Below are 18,838 nucleotides of genomic sequence, written 5' to 3' on the forward strand. Positions count from 1 at the left end.
TGGACTTGATACGACACTATACAACTTAAATTCATTTGAGCTTCCTAACACGATGAACGCTGTACGAGTTAGTAGAGAGCTAACTAGAGCATGAATTTCAGTCACGGGCAACGCCAAACGGGAATTAAAGGTGAACTCTGCCTCTCCAGTAACCCTTAGATATATCCTCTATTATAAAATCAAATAATTCCCGTGTTCACACTTTATGCAAATATTTACGTTTGATGAAAAAACTACTTAGAGATGACAGTAACAAATTTGATTCTTGAACTTTCATCGTTTGTCATAAACGTCATTCTTATCCTCGCTAGTAACATGTAATACCATATTACGCAACATCAAATATGATATCAAACAGAAGTATTTGCTTGGGAATCTCGCTATCATTTTATTATAAAATTTGGTCCTGTTGTTGTATTTCGTATGAGCATTAAACAACGTGCACCGTTGAAGGTTCGTGTAGGTATCACAGGCCGTGCATCCACGAAGTGGAAAAAAGCGGTACCTCTGATACTGACTCAGTAAAAATTTTGGTCTGGTTACAGCACCGCTTTAACAGGATAGTTATGAATTTGTTAGGCTTATTACGTCTACAAGATCAGGTTTTGATACAGACTACTTTTGTGGTTGATTTTGTGCAATATCACATGCCTTTCCCATCGTTGCGTCACGAAAATCAGCTTTTAACTACGATTTTACTTGGACTTCTAATCAGTTTACTTCAGGGAAAGGATAAGTGCATGGCTGATCTTACAGATACTCATGGATTTGACGATGGTTTCGTTTGTTTACCATTGCGCAATTCTCGGTTAAAAATCAGTGAACTAGGATGACGCAATGTTAGACTTTACTATGACTTCGCTGGTCGCATGGCAAAATTGGTGAGGCTTCACCTTAAAGGTTCTTTCTGTAATCTGATAGTCTTACCTTGAAAGCTTCACTTTTGATGCTATCGCGGTTGCCCGGCATGAATATTTGTTAATAGAATTCGCATCGTTCAAACCTCAACAAAATTTGGCGACATCGTCTTATACACCCCTTGTGATCTTAATCGCATACAAACATACTTCCTTAATAATCCATTTCAGTCTAATCAGCAACGACTTTCTGATTTACATGATAAGTGTAAAACATTCCTTCAGAGGCTATTTGATAATTGGCGGTAAAAACTTAAAGAATAAATCGCAATTTTTCAGAAAAAGTTTTTTTCCGGTGGGCTAATTGCCAGGATTAAGGAAGCACATCTAGCATGGAGCTTTTAGACACCAGTCCCGTACTTTAAGGTGAGATCTAAACAAACCAAAGAATCTCTCGCTTTGTTGACTAAAATTAATGCAAGTCACAAAATTGCGCAGGAAGGGAGTTTTACTCTGAGTACGAGTGATAAGAGTAAACAGAGAGCTGTGCATACTTTGCGAGATTATTTTGATCAATAATCTAATATTGAGAAGATCTCCGGGGGTTTCCTGCTAGAAGAGTTGGAATGCTCCGTTGATTGAATTTGAAGTAATCTGTTGTCAGTTCTCATCTTAGCTAGTCTAAAATTAGCCCAATATCCTGTGTTACCTTCTCCACTTCAACGATAAGTATTGAACTTTGCGCCTCTCATAAGAACAGAAAAACAGATGTAGGTCACGATACATCATACAATTTATCAGAAATAGTCTAAAGAAAAAGATTGCCGCGAGGTAACCATCGTGAAAACAACAAGGACTGATATTTCCCCTTAAAAGACGGAAGTGTTGGTTACAGTTAAAGTTTGTACGTGCATATCACTATGGTAACGGACATTTGAAAGCAGAGATGTATATCATGACACTGAAACCACAAAAAAACCGCTAGTCGCTACTCAAGGAGGCTAACAGTGAGCAGGAAAGTAAAATTCTTTCCGTTTCCGTTCGCTTGAACACGTCTCTAAGTTCCCCTATCGTTTGTCGAAAGACTGTGTTCGAGGTTTTTTCATTCGTAAACAAAGAAGATAAAGAAATGTCTCAAGTACATTCTATGAGAAGATATTAAAAAAGAGCAGAAATTCTAGTCAAAGCTTTGTATCTTATTCGGGCTTTGTTGGTGTCCTTTCTGTAGAGCTCGTGTAATGAGTGACGATAAAAATGATCTTTGAAAACAGGAAATTAGTTATTATAAGCACCTGCTATCGTTAGACAGACCAATCTTGTTGCCTGGCATTTTATGTGACTCATACCCGAGACTGCAATTTTCACAGTCCATGATCAAATCAAAGAACCAGGGAATCAGTAACCAAATAAGCTCCTAAAAAAACGATGCATCTGGAGCATTTCATACAAATTATTAGCCCTCGGGGTCTAATTTCGTCGTCGGCGGCTTTTAAAGATTGCAAGTGCCTCTTCAGATCCGGAAAGATGGATTTCACGAAAGAAAATACACTAGATACGTGTTGTCACTGGCATGTCGTGGCTCCTTTGCCTTAAAGCCCAAGGCTTCAAGCACAAGTACTGAGGCAGGCTGAAACAATGGACCACTTCAACGAAAATTCGGTGTCCATTTTGTAAAACATTTACGGCAGTGCACTTGATAAGCTGCGTCTAAATAGGTCTCTTACTAATGATAGTATAAGATTCACTCTGACGAGGGGCTAACGCTCGAAACGTCAGCTTTGTAACTCTGTACGGTGGCCAATTTACGTTATCGACTCAGTTGATAATAGCAAATTACCCAGTTATACTCTCCCACCGGCGCAGCTCCACATTTTCTTTAGAAACCTTCCCCTCTTTAATGATAATATGCATTGGCTTAGGTTAAGGTTTTGATGCTTCTACAAAAAATTTCTCAAGAAAGACCACCCATAATGATCGACTGAAACATGACTGTCTGCCTGCAGAATTCAGGAAATGGAAATAGATATCTACATTATCTCTAGGGATGACCTTTTAAGTAAAAAACGTCTCGTTGCCGCCACCGTCGGTAATTGCGGACAAAATAACCCTCAAATCCTTCGTAATTACTGAAGTATCCTCAATACCCATATCTGTAACAATATTACAAAGGCGGCAATGGTCAAATACAATAAAAACATTATTTGCATGGGAATTGGTCACGTTCACTAGCAACCTGATTGGACTCTCCTACAGGGAGCTGGTGCGTTTTTTATCTTAAATTCCTGTTTTCAATCATCAAGATTATCGTCAGTCATCAGATCTGTCCCATAGAAAGGACACCATCAAGGTACGTTTAAGCATCGAGGGTGTTGAACATCTGCCAGCATGTAGAGAACTATATCTCATCCCATGGTTCTTTAACTTGTCTGTTTGCAGATGGCAAAATTTCAATTGCACTCTATTGGCAAATGATAGAGGAACTTTTTGGAACACGTTCACGCGACCGGAAACGGAAATAATTAACTCTGTTGCTTGCTTTTAGCCTGATTGGGTAGTGACAGGGGGTTTGGCGGTTCCTGTGTTATGGTGTGCATTTCTGCTTCAACTCTTTTGGGGATATGCTTGTAGACAAGTACATAAATTAAGGATGTAAATGCAACTTCCGCCTTTTAAACGACGCAATATCAGTCTTTGTTGTTTTCTTATGGTTACTCTCTGGCAACCTTTTTCTTGGAGTGTTTTTCTCATGACTTACTTGATATATCACGACTTACATCTGTCGCTCAAGTGAGAGGCGCAAGGTTCGATACTTTCGTTCAAGTGGAGAAGGTAATGCTAGATATTGAGCTAATTTGCTGATCGACATCGAAAGATGTTCTGTCAGGATTCAATTTACTCAGTGGACATGCAAACTCAACTAGCGGGAAACTGGCGCAAATGTTTGCATTATAATAGCATTGATCAAATACAAACTCCAAAAAAGCCCAGCTCATTGTTTGCTTCTTACCAATATTTCTCTAAATAAAACTCTCTTCCAAGACGATTTCATGACTTAGAGTTATTTTTGGTCTTCTAAAAGGAAATTAATTTGCATGTTTAGCTCTCGTCCTCAAGGACCGAAATAGTGTTGGAAAGCTTAATACGTCAGATATGGCCACTTTGCTTTTGGCAAGTGGCCCGCCGGAAAATGGTTAAACAAATTTTAAATTACATGTTCTTATCGATTATGATTACATTCATCATATGAGACAGCACGAAATTTCCTACAGTTCGAACGATGCGAATTCTTGAACGGAAGTACTTGCCAAGCGACCGCAACAACAAGAATATAACAATTTTTCTAAGTAACAAACTTCACGTGACAATGCTGAAAAAATGTTGGTTTGGGGTCATTACATGAACATTTAGTGTGTTATCACTAATAAACTTCGTTTTAATCTCATTCATTGACTGCCAACTAGAAGAAACGGGCGATAATATGACGCAAATCGAGCTGAGTACCATAACTGGATCAAGTAAAAATAAAAAGCTTAGCACATTGCAAAAACAAACTTATAGTGCGGACGTAAACAAACCCAAAATCTTACGATAGCAATATCACGCCAAGGGTCACTGCAGTCTTTTTCACTTTTTAAACGAGTATATAGTCATTCATGTATGCAAGAAACTCGAACTGCAAATCCTGTTTCGTTTTATTAAATCGCAGTGCTTCTGAATGATTAGCGGTTTCTCCAGAAAAATCCTGGTGAAGTTTGATTCCATATTTGATACTGCTCAATACGTTATTGAACGTTACCAGATAGATTAATGAAGGAGTTTTCGGTAATCGGCTCTGGGCAAAAATCAGACATGTCGCTTTCGCCGTAAGCCCTTTGTCGCCAAAATAAACAGATGTTTAGTGCTCTCTTGGGTTGTACATCCCGCTTACTTTTGTTTAGTGCCAAAACTTGTAAACTCATACAGGACTAGATTCTTTCGTAATATCATTAGCGTGGATACTTTTCTTGTTAGAATTTGTGGGATTAATCTAATCATATTCTGCTCTCTTACGGATTACTGGAATGACTTCTAGACATGATTGCAGATAACGAAAGTCAGAAATTATGATTTGTGTTAGGCACAAATAATGATTTGTGTTTGTGTTTGTTTCCGATTAGGGTCAACCTATAATAATTTGACGAGTATTTGGCTTCCATCTCCTAGATCTTTAATTATCTTATTGATTATTACCACTAACAAGAATTTCACCCGGTGGCGTCGTTTATGCACCCATCTTGTTATATAACGGGGTTGAGCTGGAGAGAAAGGTGAACATCACATAATCGACGCTTTGAAATCTTTATATGATTATTGACTTTTGAATTACAATGACTAATTCATATATTTTTCCTCTATCAGGATAATCGCTACCTGTATTCCACAAAGCCAATTTGTTAATTTTACTCTGAAATACCTTATTAACCACCCACAACTTGGCGTATCGACTTCAATTAAACCAAGGAATGTTTTGACGAAAACACGAGTGGCCCTTCTTTCAATGCCGACTCAGACCCTAAAGTCATTCAATTTAGGAAGATTTGTTTGCAATGTTCTATTTTATTAAAATGAAGAAGCCTCAGAGAGTCATTACATGGAAACAATTTCCAAACGCTTTTTTCGTGTTATTTTCATACCATCGCGTCGTGTAATGAGCATAAACAGTTCCTCCTTACTTTCGTTTCAAATCACGCTACAACACAATTGACGACTTAGTTAGCGAACGACCACCGTCCTCCTGAGAACCAACACCTTCCTGTCATCAAATATCTCCTTTTCCTTTATCTTGCCGCACCTGCTTTGAGTAAAAGACACCAACAAAGTACTGGACCACGCTGCAAGGGCGTTACCTAGGGGCTCGACAGTCATCGCATGATGAGCATGTACTTACACGTACATGAAGAACATCTATCACTCGCGCGGTACAAAACTTTTGTAAAAGTTAAAATAAAACATAGTGACAATTGCTGTAAAACTTAAAACGAAAACTATCTGGTTATTTGATCAAACGGTACAGTTTCTTTTTCTTGTTTACACAGTATAAAGAACGCTCTTGTCGTGTAATATAGAGTCCTCTCCGCCTCTGCAGAGGACCTACTTAATGAATGCGATTTTGCTCCACAACGAGTTGCGAGCCCAAAACAGTCAAATAAAGATTCCATGAACTATGAAACAAGGCAAGTTGTCTTAGACACCTTGATTACGAAAATTGCAATTGAAAAGAGCGATATGTTGTTCACAGCTCAAAATACGGTGGAAATCATGCATTGTAAAGTTTAGGATAGAGACTATGCTCGAAAGAAACTTTCCAAAATATTCGGAATACGCCAAAGATGACAGAAGATAAGAGATTATGAATGAGCAATAACATGAAAAAAATTCTTCAAAATTCAGGAAAAGCGAAAGGGAAGTGTCTAATGCCCGTTGACAAATATATTAATGAAGGTATTATGTGTCTATCTATTCGTAGGAATTCAGAAAATTGACTTACAAAAAAACTTACTTACAAAAAGCAGATTATGTTAATACAAGACCAATTCTATTTTTAAGATTTATTTAATCTTTTCAGTAGTTTGACCTTCCTTCCAAGGTCACCTCGTCCTCCATAAAAGGCGCCACATCCAGTAAACATTAGAATCAACACTGTTCACAATGAATTTCCTTGTGATATTCATGTTGCTTCTTCCCGCGACGGTTTCTAGCGATGACATGAGAAAAAAAATCGACCATTGTAAGGACTGGAGTCGGAAGATCGTTAGGTGCAGAAGGCACATATTGGTTAAGGGGTATGGAGGTCCACGTAAATTTGTAAGGATAATGGTTCGAATAAGCTGGCGAAGTTTTCTGAGAAGGTACCGTTTCAATCCTAAGTTTCCAGACCTGCACGACATGTTCTATAAGGTCGACCAGAGAATTTGCCCACCCGATATATTTGCCTACACCTGTTCGCTGAACATCGCCACTTGTACTCATACGTTTCATATTGGTATGCCACTGAGGCCCTGCCGTGAGACATGTATGAATTTCGCAACCGCGTGCAAGGATAAGTACGTATCTCCTTCACTCCATATGACCGTTGGATTTCTGAGACATAACTGCAGATATCTTCCGTTCTATGACGATAAACTTTGCATGCAACCTGACATGCGTACAGGATGGACCTATGATCAATCATGGGATTGGTACAGTAAGTATTGAATATGTCTTACTTTGAGCTAAATTTCCGCCTTTCTCTACACTTGTCAGTGTAAACCTTGGGAACAATTTTTTTGTTTGTTTTCCCCGGACCGTAGACTAGATTTTTGAAGATTTTTGTTTGCTCTTCCAAAAAAAATTAGGCAGTTTAAGACTGCATATGGCTACTAATTTTTATAGCATTGAAAAAAAATGAATGATGTATGATGACGGTACAAGGAGCGTTACAGAAAACTTTTCTCACATGCAAAACAGAAAACCTACCGCATTCCATTGCAATTCCATTTTTGAGAGACTTTTGTTTCACACAACAAGGCATTCCGCGTCGTAGGGTATTCCGCCATCCCACCATTCCACTACCGTTCTATCTTTCCGTTTAATAGGATCACATTTTTCCGCGTAGTTGAATTTTCTGACCAGTTCCTTTGATACAAGCTCAGTGAAAGTTCGTTGAAACAATTTTAGCGGTCAGACATCTATAAACGATATATTTTGGCGCGAAATATGCTCATCATGGAGTTCTCTCGCGAAATGTGAGTTTTCACCGTACTTGAGTCTGTCCTGACTGATCGACAGACACGACAGAAAAAATTGTATTCCTGCTAGCATAATTATATTTTTTAAAAGTTTGAAGTTATCGAACCTAAAAAGGTAAACTAAAAAGAAAAAGACTCAAAATTATTTTTTACAAAATTACAGATAGAGAGGATTACCAATCATTTTGAATTTTGACAATCTTGAAATGCAATGGTGAACTGGTGATAAAGTAGAGGAATAACAAACGTGTAAAATGGGAAAGGAAGATCTCTGCCACAACCCTCATTTCAATATTGTAACAAACATTCCCTCAGAAGCGAAAAAATTTCTGCATGTCCAGTTTTATACAATGAAGTTTGGTTGTCATTTATACTAATTATTTTAAATTTTCTTAATTTTCAGTGATACGTAATTTTACGAAAGATTTTTATGAAGCCTTCTTTAGAAGCCAATATACTTTTGGTGAGTAATCGTTGATATACATATTTCAAAAACAATAGTTAGTATTAACATATACTTCACAGGTGAATAGTACTTTCCTCACGCACTAATCGGTTGGCTCGGAAGTCATTAGCTGTATCTTTCACCTCCAGGCAGCCAGATACAAAATCGCATGTCAAAAATTTAATTTCCGACCATTTTTGGAATATTGAAAGAAATAAACTACTTTTTGGGTTTGTGTATGTTATATACTGAGACAATTATTCACCTCAGTGTCAGTGAAAAATTGTTAACTCTGGAAACGGAACAAATGAGAATGTATACCACTGACCAGCGCGATAAAACCAAATAATTATTTTTCATACCATGAAAACCAGACCCAAGAGTGTTTACTTAATGGAACGATTCAGTGCCTTCGTTTTTAATGCCATTGTTATGGTCGACTATCATTGTGTCACCATGAGCACATATGCACATGTGTAAGTACTAACACCGGAATCTACGGTATCCAGTTTACGTTATTCACCACGAAGTATAACTGAATTGCGATATTCAGATATTCTTTGTTAAAAACATAAGCTGATTTATAACAATGTTAGAGATTCGGGTGGTGGGGATCTTTCAAGTAAATCGGTTAAGTTTCATGAGTGACCTTTTTGTTGAAGTTTGAGCGAGAGATTTTTGCGGCTGAAAGAAGAGGCGTCGGTCCACTTGGACATTGCAGTTGAAACCCAGTTGTCGCAAATTCCAATATTCTCATAGACTGCCAGACACTGAATTATTATTATTGGCGTTACCAAAATCTAATGATAAAGATCATTCTATGAGCTAATCAAGACAACATCCCTATAATTTATCCTAGGGGACACCCTGATTTAACGTTGTATAGGGAGTGGGGCGGGTCTGGTAACTCTGTAACGGTAACGGGCTGAGATGTTTGTGGTGTTATTCTTGGTTCTTTCGTGCTATGAAACCTAAATGAATGCAGCTGACTATACTCCTCTTTAACACGTTTCATTTCAGCTTTCACAGGCAAAGTTATTTCCATAAATGAAACCGGTCGCCCTGACAACCCGTACGTGACCGCGCGAGTGCAAGTGACCAGACTTATTAAGGAAGATGAGAGCCGTTCTCTTTCACTAAAGGTTATGCAATTCTATGGCGGAAATCGGAGGTGCCCCACAAGAGGCACTTACGCTTGCTATAGGGAAGGGGGAGAATTTGGCTTCTTTGGTCACGATAACATGGTACAAGGATTGACAATAAGCTTTAGCCTGACACTACCGGATGAACAATTTCTCTTGGACATAGTGGAAACATTGTGGAGGACGAAATACAAGGTAACGCCTGAAGTTCAGTTTAGTTTAAAAGACCCATTTTCGATTATGGTATTACGGTACGCTTCGATCTGATTGGTCGTTGTGATTACTTTGGCCTCGGTTTAAAGACGTTTAATTGCAAAGCAGTCTAATTTGGCAACTGTAAGTTCACTTTGATTGCTCAAGATGACAAACTCAGGGGCAACTGAGATAACACGGGACTTTTTCCGCAAGTTATAACACACTCAACAATGTCGACAAATTAACAACGAAAATTTTGAAATGGCTTATATCCCATCCACACCAAGCAAAAATGATTAGGTTATTCGAGTTTTTCTGAAAGAAAATCATACACAGAGAACTGAAAAACTGAATTTTCCATAAGATTCAAGTAATCACTCTCTACCTTGTATTTTTAACATGCTAAATTTGGAGTCGAAAAACATTGGTTGAAGCAGCTTCTATGAGGATAACAAAATTTAAAAAAATAGCCCTATAACATGTTTAAGCTGTGGCGTGAACGGGGCATTAAACTATATTCCAGCCCTATGCGGCAGTGGAAGGGGGATTTGAGTAGATGCAAATGGAAGGAGAATATAAAAAACTCCTGTTAAGCTAACTGCATCTTGGTACTTTTTTAGGCTGAACTGGCGGAAATTTTAAAACAACGACGCATAGAGGAAGAGATAAAGAGGAAGAAGGAGCAGAAGAAGCTGGAACAAAGGAGAAAAAACCAAAGGAAGAAGCCGAAGAAGACCAAGGAGCAGAGGAAGCTGGAAATGATTATTTTGACAGCTTCGGGCAGGCAACAGCATCAAGATGGCGGATGAAGCTGAATAAGATTGATACTTGCGCAACTTCAGAGGACCCTGTCTACTATTTCTTAACCTTTTTTAGAAAAAAAATTTATCGCCGGGGGCAGGGGTGTTCAGTGACAATAACATTGATTTACACACAACGGTGGGTTACGTGCAATCGTTAATGTTAAAACTCTATGCAGGTAATTGTAACACAGTTTAAATTATAAAAGAAACACTCAATATCCTATAATCCCCCTTAATACTCAGTTAAAGACCACTGATCCCCCCACCGTTCTCCCTTAAAACCATGTAATTCTCCAGATCCTCCGACCCCCCGATCCCCCCGATCCCCGGCCCCCAGCCCCCAACCCCAAGACCCCCTGACCCCCTTCTTCCGAGGTGATGAATAGTGACTGGCCTTTATTAGATTACTTTTTATCATTGTAGAATAACGTAAAAGGCGTCAAATTTTTTTCATCAGTTGTATCCACCGATTAATCATTGCGCAATTAGTTGTTTAAAAAATAGTTTGACTTCACGCGAACTTTACAAATCAGAGGCTTTTTAACGCCAAGAAGGGAAAGTCAGAAGACCTAGGAGAATACTTCTCAACAATATTTTACTCTATCTTTGAGCTAGATCTCTTTAAAGAAATTTTAATGTTTTTAGTTTTAGACGCCATATAAATTATATGTAGTCTTTCTTGCTGCTAATTGTAATTCTTTTATTATCAAACAAACGTTTGCATCCCAAACGAAGTTTTCAGTTTATTCTTCTACAATATAGGATTGTGCCTGTACATAAAAACTCTAAGATAGCTTTATGACCCTACCCAAGAAAATATAAATAGTGTCTTGGCCCTACCTTAGATTTAAGATTTTTACCTTTAGTTAAGATTGAGTACCTGAACACATGTATGCGACCAAAGAGTGCGTCATTAGTTGTACAGTTAGGCTGTCTCTCTGAATACAACTATTTCAATATGCGGGGCCATCTGTAAGGTCAGGTTTTCTTTGAGGGTAAAACTATGGATACTTTACATTGCATGACCAATTATACAATTAGGGTCTCTTTGAGTGTAAAACAGTGGACATTTCAAGATGAACTAAAGGACTTGCTCTTTTGATTAAAAATGGAAGTGCAAGGTTACAGAAGCATCTCCAACGTATGGTGAAAGTGCGGCAATCAGTGCTTTTTTACATGAAACTGCTGGAGGACTACCTAACAATTCGGCTTAGAAATAAACCAAAGAAACCTAAGTAGATATCTTAGGCTTTACATTGAGGAAAAACTAGCATAAAAGGCCCACATACATGAGCACGACACTTCAATTACGGAGGCTTGCTTGGGATGGTCGTCTTACCAGCTGAGCAATAAACTTCAAAAAGTACCAAATCGAGCTACCAGAGTGTACAAGTTGTCACTTTGTTGTTAAGCTATGATATGAATTCAAGATACGTTTTAACTCGCTGGTTGGAACAAAATATTCCTTAAAGGGGCTAAACAAAAAGCAAACTGAATGAAAAAGGGAGCTAACGATATAATTCCACCTTGATTCTATGTAATTTCTATCAGCCGAGAATATCGAGTTATATGTTCTCCTCGACGCAAAGGAAAACAATCCCTTTCAAAACCGAGATCTTACCACCTGAAGAGGCAATTTTCCTGCCTGAGGCACTCATTTTTTTTTTTTTTTTTTATCACGGAGGTGATGGGGGGAGGGGGGAGGGGAAGGGGGAGGGGGGAGGGGAAGGGGGAGGGGGGAGGGGGAGGGGGAGGGGGAGGGGGAGGGGGAGGGGGAGGAGGGAGGGGGAGGGGGAGGGGGAGGAGGGAGGGGGAGGGGGAGGGGGAGGGCGGATTCTGGTTGTGTCAAAATAAACCCCCCTAAACCCCCCCTGAGGCACTCAAGAATTCTTATTCTCCCCTCATTGGCATTCAATGTTCTTTAGTTTCCCCCACTCATACTCTGTTAGTGACTGATCCCCCCTAAATTCCCCCCAATAGCCATGTGCTTCCCTCCCCCCCAAAAATTAATTAAATCCTCCAATTTCTCTCCACTCCCCCCGATGAATAATGACGGGTCCCTAATTTCCTCAGTCTTCTTTCAAGAGAAGTATTTAAGACGATTTTCTGAAAAGTACTTTCACACACAAAAAATGTACTAGCCGGTTGTAAAGAATTTTTTAATTCCTCTTTTTTTTCTGACCGACAACTTTAGCCGTGTGTAGCTCGGTAAAGTTAGCTCATACATTTAAAAGATTGAACTATTATTTGACTAGCGTTCAATCAACAATTTCTTTTCCGTAGTGACTTGAGCAAACTCCGCTCTCTAGGTAATTGATGTCTGAGCTTACTCTGCAGTTAATGTACTTTGCGAAGATGAAACAACCCACTTTCTTACCATTGCCTTCTTTTGAATTTTTTTGTCGAGCATGGCCCTTACTAATGCGTCTTCGCTGGATAATCTGCGGTTAATTAGACGACATTTCTGTGAGACGTCACTTTTTCCCTCCAAGTCGACTACTTTTGCGCGAGGAAGATCTTTGTCGAATGTCACAAACATTCTTTTAGTTTTATTATCCGTCAAATTTGGTAAACTTTTGCTGCATTTGTCTTGAACTGTGGGTAGCGTAAGTGAATTGCTTGTTCCCCTGAAATAGTTGCTCGTGGTTGGACGAAATGAAAGAGAGCTGTACCTTTGGGGCATCAAATTTGGCGTCACACAACCCGCGCGAATCGTTGATCTGTCTTTGCTGACGTTGACAGTCTCTTGTAAAGCACAGTCTAGTTGGGTGACAACTCGGGTAGCGAGGTATTCAGTAGATGCAACATTCATCGCAAGAGTTTCTGTAGATGCCACTGGTGAGTGCGATCTACTTAGAATGGGAGATGACCTAGTGGAGGAAATTGTCAAATTATTTCCCTGTTTTCCAGGAATATCAATTCGTTTTTTGTGTAATTTTGCATTATTTCCCCTTGCCTTTTGTCCATTCTCCAGGAGTAAAGCATTTAACACCTCATCATCCGAAGACTTGATTTCGGAATCACCTTCGACTTCAGGGGAGGGCACCCCTGGGAAATGCGTGGGAAGTTTAACTTTGCATTGTCTTCCCGATAGTAATGGAAGCTCACGTGGTGAACCTGAGGACATCATAGGTGAAATAGGATATGAGCCTCTTCGTAATTCAGGAACTGAAGATAATGGAGGAAAACTTGCATTAAATAGTTCAGATGACTTCCTTCTTGCATTCATTGCTTTCCCATTGATCTTCTCTTCCCAAATTCTGGCTGGAAAGTCTGCGGTTAAAAGGAATTTTTCATTCAATTCCCATGCAGATTTAACATTGGTTTTTTCATTTTCTTTCTCTTCTATTATCTCTACTTCTTCTAAGGGAAGAATAGCAATTGTGTTCCTGGAATTTTCTTTCTCCGTTTCCTCGTCAACCAAATCACTTTCTTCTCGATTTTCAATGCCTTGTATCCTTGGCGACGACCCTTTGTCAACTGAAATTTTCAAATCACTCGAATTGCTCTCATTTGAAATCTTCCGCATCAGAAATTGATCGTTTTCGTTTAATTTCTCTAAACTTGAAAATTCCTCATCGCTTTCAAGTTTCACTTCCTCTGCAAAATCAGTAACGGCTGACATTGGTCGAGAATTTAAAGATATCATGCTGAGAGAGTCATCAATGCTTTCCTTGTCAAAACTTCTTAGCTTTCGAAAGTCGCATCTCGCAACTTTTAGCTCTCCTTCACCTTGCATTTCATTAACATGCTTTTCTTCGGGGAAACTGTAAATTTCTGAGGCATTTCTTTCAATCGCAGTGTTTTCTTGAATTTCTGCCTCGTATCTGAATGTATTCCCTTCGTTTGTCGCTGCTTTTGTCCTGCTAAATCTTGTCTTGTTTCTGCTGTCTGCACTCTTCCTTTTCTTCTCCTCTACCTTTGGGTATTTCCTTCGAGTTGCTTTTCCTACTTCTGTTTGCTTCAACATGATCAACGTTTGTACCCTTATTCCCTTTAGATGAAGTCTTCCACAAATCTGTTGAAATATGTGTTTCGTTTACACATGAGCGATACAACTCCTTGTATTGCTTCTTATGACCGTCAAAAAATACTATACTATTGAATTTAAACAATATAAAGCATCAAATATTGGGCCTTACTTACAATTATCTCAGAATACGTATTTTGAAGGAAATTTTTGGCGACGTAGATCGAGGAAACCCATTAAATGTTTCGCATGCTGTCATCATTTTGAGTGATCATTGTGACAGGTGAAGCAGGTGACTAATTTTTTTCCATAGTGTTATTGCCTTGCACCTCAGATGCTGAGACCTCGTTTCAACCAATAATGATCACTCTCTTGGTCATTACGACACCTTCAAATTATTCCTTAAGGAGTTTATATTTTAAGGTATTGTCGGTCGTGTTTGTTGTTATCAGCTGGCACAAGGAGTTCGCGCATACCCGCTGAATATCGCTAATAACGTATTGACTTCAAAGTTATGCAAATCAGGGAGAATGTTCTAGCACACGCGTTTGTGTTAAATTCCCAGGAAGATATCATTTACATTTTGAGGTTTTCTAAAGGACAATGGAAACTGAAAGAAAATATAAATAATAAAAATAAGAAGGATCAAACGAAGACACTGATGAGTTATCAGCATAACTCCATTGACTTCAATTTAATTTCTCTAGATTCAACTCAACTCAACTTAACTCCAAAAACTTTGAGTTTTTTATGGACGAAAACTCAACTTTCGATCGATGTCATTAATAAGTTTGCTTCTTCGTTTTCCTTTCTCTATATGTTCATTGTCTCTTTCAGTCTTTAACTGTGCGAAATTCTTAAAGTAAAAATTGATACAAGACAGTTTATAAGTTTAGCTTTGGGCAATTTCGAACAAAGTTGAAGATTCTTAAATTAATGTTATTTAAAAGGCGATTGAGAAAGATATGGTTAATAATAAGCAACTTCATTTTTTCAATTCAATTCTGTCAACGAAGACAAAGTAAGTGGAAGATTACCTTGGCTTGTAAGCTCTAATTATAACCCGGGCATAAACCACCCGGCGTGCGACAAAAAAGCACTGCTTGATTTCAATTTTATCCTGGGCTTATTTAGTATCTCTGTTTCAAAAATTTGAAAATAGTCAGGACTACCACCAACGTCAATCATTAGTCATGATTTAAACAGAAGATACACATTTGACACATTTGCTATTCAAGAGGAGGCTGATTGATTAATTTGTATAACTAGCACAGGAGTTTCCTTTGCCAGAAATGAACTTCATAATGAAGTAGGTTTTGGAGTCAAAGGATGCTTTCTCAAAGAGACAACTATGAGATAGCGTGTTGTAAAAGCCACTTCATCAAAGATATCTCAATAAGACCAAATTCAAAGTGGAGACCTCGTTTTAATTCTCAAAAAGGATTCCTAAATACTATCAGAGCAACTAGTAGGAATAAAAATTAATAAGTGCGCACTAATATCCTGTATACCATTTAAGAAAAAATAACGGAAGTATATAAGTATTATAAAAAGAAAACCGTTGCAAAAAAAACAGCTCCGACAACTACAGAAATTTGCTGATAATGAAAAATATAAGTAGATATAAAAAAAATTATTCCTTCTAGGAAATAATTATTAGATAGTTCTTCTGATGCACTTCGAATTCCAATTTCAGTGACTGTTGTTTGGAGACGAGAGAAAAGTTAGAAGATCATATATATTACTTATGATACCTGGAAGAAAAATTATTAAGGGTAGCAACTTAGCTCATCCTTGTTACACCTGTTAATCTCAAATTGACCAATCGTTGATTAAGTCAGACATTGTTACAGATTATTTCTGAAAATACACACTGAACATTTTTTAAATATCAATAAAATTTTCTCACCTAAATTGAATTTCAGTTCAACAGTTAAGTCTATTTTTATGTTGTTTCAGTGCTTCTTTTTATCATGTAGCCTATCGCAAAGCTGGGCTCTGTTAAAGCACAAGGCTGGCCAATCAGAAGTAACTTCTAATAAATATGGCCATTTAAGCGGTTTTAATGAACGTCTAATGAACAGTTTAGGTATTGATCTGAGGGAACTTTGACAACAATTTAAGCGGCCAATCTAGAGGCGATGGAGAGGCGCGATTTTAAGAATCTTTTAGGATGGCTATTTTAAGGATCGTTTAAAGTGGCGATTTAAATGAGCACTAAAAGACCATCTTAATTGGATTTGAACTGTCATCTGTCAAACACTCTAAAATTTATAAAGGGGGTAAGTTTCTAAAGAAACTGTGGCGCTGCGTCGGTGGGAGTATAGCAGGTAATTTAGTGTTAACAACTGAGTTGAAAACGTAAATTTGCCATAGTAAACAGTAAAAAAGCAGAATTTTTGAGCGTTAGCCCTTCGTCAGAGCGATTGGAGGAGGATTGTGGGTTGTGTGTGGGCTTATATGCAGAAAGTGAAGCTACGCTATTGGTGGGAGTATGGTGACGAGAAAACAAGAATAAATTAGTTGAATGAAAAGCGCTCGTTGATAGCTGTTAACTGTCGAAAACGGTAGTTTTTTTTACTGTCAACCGTCAAAAAAGGAGTCCAATAGTAAACGCCAAACGGCGTTTACCACGTTAAAGGCACCTAGAAAGAAAAAAAGAAATTTAAAAATTGAAATTTAAGGAAAAAAGCTAAAAATTTGTCCTCTCCTCGGAACGTGACGAAAACAGATGATGAAGAGTTGCACAAGATTTGCATATTGCTTGCGTTTTCAATAATTGTCTAACTGTTAAAGGGAAGAATTATACAAGTCTAGCTTACCTTGGTCTTATTCTTTCTGCAATCGATCCCTACCGAGGAATGCAACCCTTAAAAGAGAACTGATCTCGTTGGTTGGTTTAGCAAGTAGAATGTTTATAGGAAGAGATATAAGTCTTGCAACCGAGGGTTGGACTTTTTTCAAAATGCAAACAGACGTTAAAACTCAGCGTGGGCGCACCAGATGTTGGCCTCTTTAATTTCAATACATAGATTATTCCCGTTTCAATTAAACAAAACACCTCAGGTGTTGTTTTATACAACTGCTAGGAAAGACAGGAAACGCTGAGCTCATAACGATTTTCATCATTTTTATCGAAGAGAGTTTAAAATCTTAAGGAATCTTAAAATAAAGGTTTTCTATTGGGTTGTATACGCAATATCATTTACCAACTTAAATTTAGAATTAATTTGTAATTGCATGCAATGTAGCTTGAGTAAAGAAATACGTTGTCTTTCCAGTTGAACTGGCTTTGTGACATTTAACTTTTAAGACAATTTAAGACTATGGTATTCGATACCTTTTCAATGAGAACAAACCTCATTGACCTCAAAACTTTGGTACTCTGCATAAAAGTAATTTCAATATTGAAGCAGAATTTAATCATCCACTAGGCATTGTTTTTATTTCGGTTTCCCTTTTGTCGGGACTCAGCTCTTGAAACTTTTCACCAATCAAATATTAAGGAACGTAGTTTAGAAATAATTTTAGGTTGCTCTAAAAATGCTTCATTCATTTCCATCCAAATGATTCTCTTCAACTTAACTTCACGAGAAATTCGATCAGCAGCTTGGCAGAAGAGTGAAAAGCAATGCTATCGATCCCAGGCCTCTCCCGATACAATCAATGTACAATTAGCGGCGTTGATGTTTCTTATAACATTAGCATAAAGCTCTTGTGCAGCAAGCAAATTACTATATTTGCTGTCAGGCTATTGGTCACAACATAACGTCTCCAGCACATCACCTGGTAATTGAGCTGGGCACTCAACATGCTATTTATAAAAGTAAAATGGGGAAATCACAGGATTAGTTGCTACTTGATCTAATTCATTCTACAATTGGTTCCTAGCGAGCGATGCAACCCTTAATGGAAAAAAAAAATCTCCCTTTTTTCAATTGCTGCTGAAAAAATGGATTCTTTAAATGAAGAATTTTTTAAAACTGACTGGATACATATTTTGCTTCTTCAAAACATCAATCTTCTTGATTCATATGGGACTGACCAGTAAAAGTCGGATCCGGGAAACTATGCAAGAATTTAAAAACCAAAATTTTGAAAAACAGGGGCAGCGTAACGGCAATTCAATTGAGTCCTCCGAATCAAAAGAGCAGAAAACGACATTTTTTTATGAATGTTATGATCTTCCTCATGCCGCTTTCCTGAGTAAATGATCTATGCTTAAAAAGGAAGCTACCACCAAAATAATTAATTGATTTATCACAAGGTAAACTTGATGTGGCGTCCTCTCGGCTGTCGTCAATGATAAAAATCAAGCAGATGCCGGAATTAAGCTTATTTTATTCTAAGCTGCTTCGGTGTTTATCAACTTCAAGAGAATGTTCTAAGATACTTTATCCGGTAAAAGCTCGAGAAGGTACAGTTTGGTGGTGGTTTCGACGGGATCTAGTTTAGTCTTTTACAAAATCTTTCTGTTTCATAGCGATTCACTTTACAATCTGGCGTCGTTTTCAAATAACCGTGAAAGTTGCCCGTTCAACGAAAAATTGTGGTTTCTGATAAACAATGTTGTGGTTTTGGCATTATTGCATTAGATTGTAAGCTTAACTTAATGAAACTGAAGTGGCAAACTTAATGAAAATGAAGCCGGTACCACCT

The 18,838-nt window shown here is 38.0% G+C and overlaps 2 protein-coding genes across 3 annotated transcripts; one reads left to right on the forward strand and one right to left on the reverse strand.

Moving 5' to 3' along the window:
- Positions 1-6,503: 6,503 nt before the first annotated feature.
- LOC113666068 (uncharacterized) lies at positions 6,504-11,584 on the forward strand. Its single transcript, XM_027181823.2, has 4 exons — positions 6,504-7,080; positions 8,028-8,087; positions 9,090-9,406; positions 10,027-11,584. The coding sequence occupies exons 1-4, from the start codon at positions 6,546-6,548 to the stop codon at positions 10,213-10,215; spliced, it is 1,101 nt and encodes a 366-aa protein (XP_027037624.2). The 5' UTR covers positions 6,504-6,545; the 3' UTR covers positions 10,216-11,584.
- Positions 11,585-12,354: 770 nt separating this feature from the next.
- On the reverse strand, positions 12,355-17,126 carry LOC113666044 (uncharacterized). Of its 2 annotated transcripts, none has more exons than XM_089199836.1 (2): positions 17,002-17,126; positions 12,355-14,227 (listed from the first exon to the last, which is right to left on the reverse strand). In XM_089199836.1, the coding sequence occupies exon 2, from the start codon at positions 14,177-14,179 to the stop codon at positions 12,536-12,538; it is 1,644 nt and encodes a 547-aa protein (XP_089055962.1). In that variant the 5' UTR covers positions 14,180-14,227; positions 17,002-17,126; the 3' UTR covers positions 12,355-12,535. The 2 variants fall into 2 exon arrangements, with proteins under 2 accessions (XP_089055962.1, XP_027037598.2); XM_027181797.2 differs by lacking the exon at positions 17,002-17,126 and adding an exon at positions 14,356-14,638.
- Positions 17,127-18,838: the final 1,712 nt, after the last annotated feature.

This window comes from Pocillopora damicornis, chromosome 3 (assembly GCF_964200805.1).
Source record: "Pocillopora damicornis chromosome 3, jaPocDami1.2, whole genome shotgun sequence".
Classification (NCBI taxonomy): domain Eukaryota; kingdom Metazoa; phylum Cnidaria; class Anthozoa; order Scleractinia; family Pocilloporidae; genus Pocillopora; species Pocillopora damicornis.

Bases quoted from the DNA above. Each gene is read 5' to 3' on its own strand.
- LOC113666068 (XM_027181823.2), top strand. From the start codon at position 6,546: ATGAATTTCCTTGTGATATTCATGTTGCTTCTTCCCGCGACGGTTTCT. The intron at 7,081-8,027 runs GTAAGTATTGAA...CTTAATTTTCAG, and splicing joins TCAATCATGGGATTGGTACA to TGATACGTAATTTTACGAAA. The intron at 9,407-10,026 runs GTAACGCCTGAA...GTACTTTTTTAG, and splicing joins TGTGGAGGACGAAATACAAG to GCTGAACTGGCGGAAATTTT.
- LOC113666044 (XM_089199836.1), bottom strand. From the start codon at position 14,179: ATGTTGAAGCAAACAGAAGTAGGAAAAGCAACTCGAAGGAAATACCCA.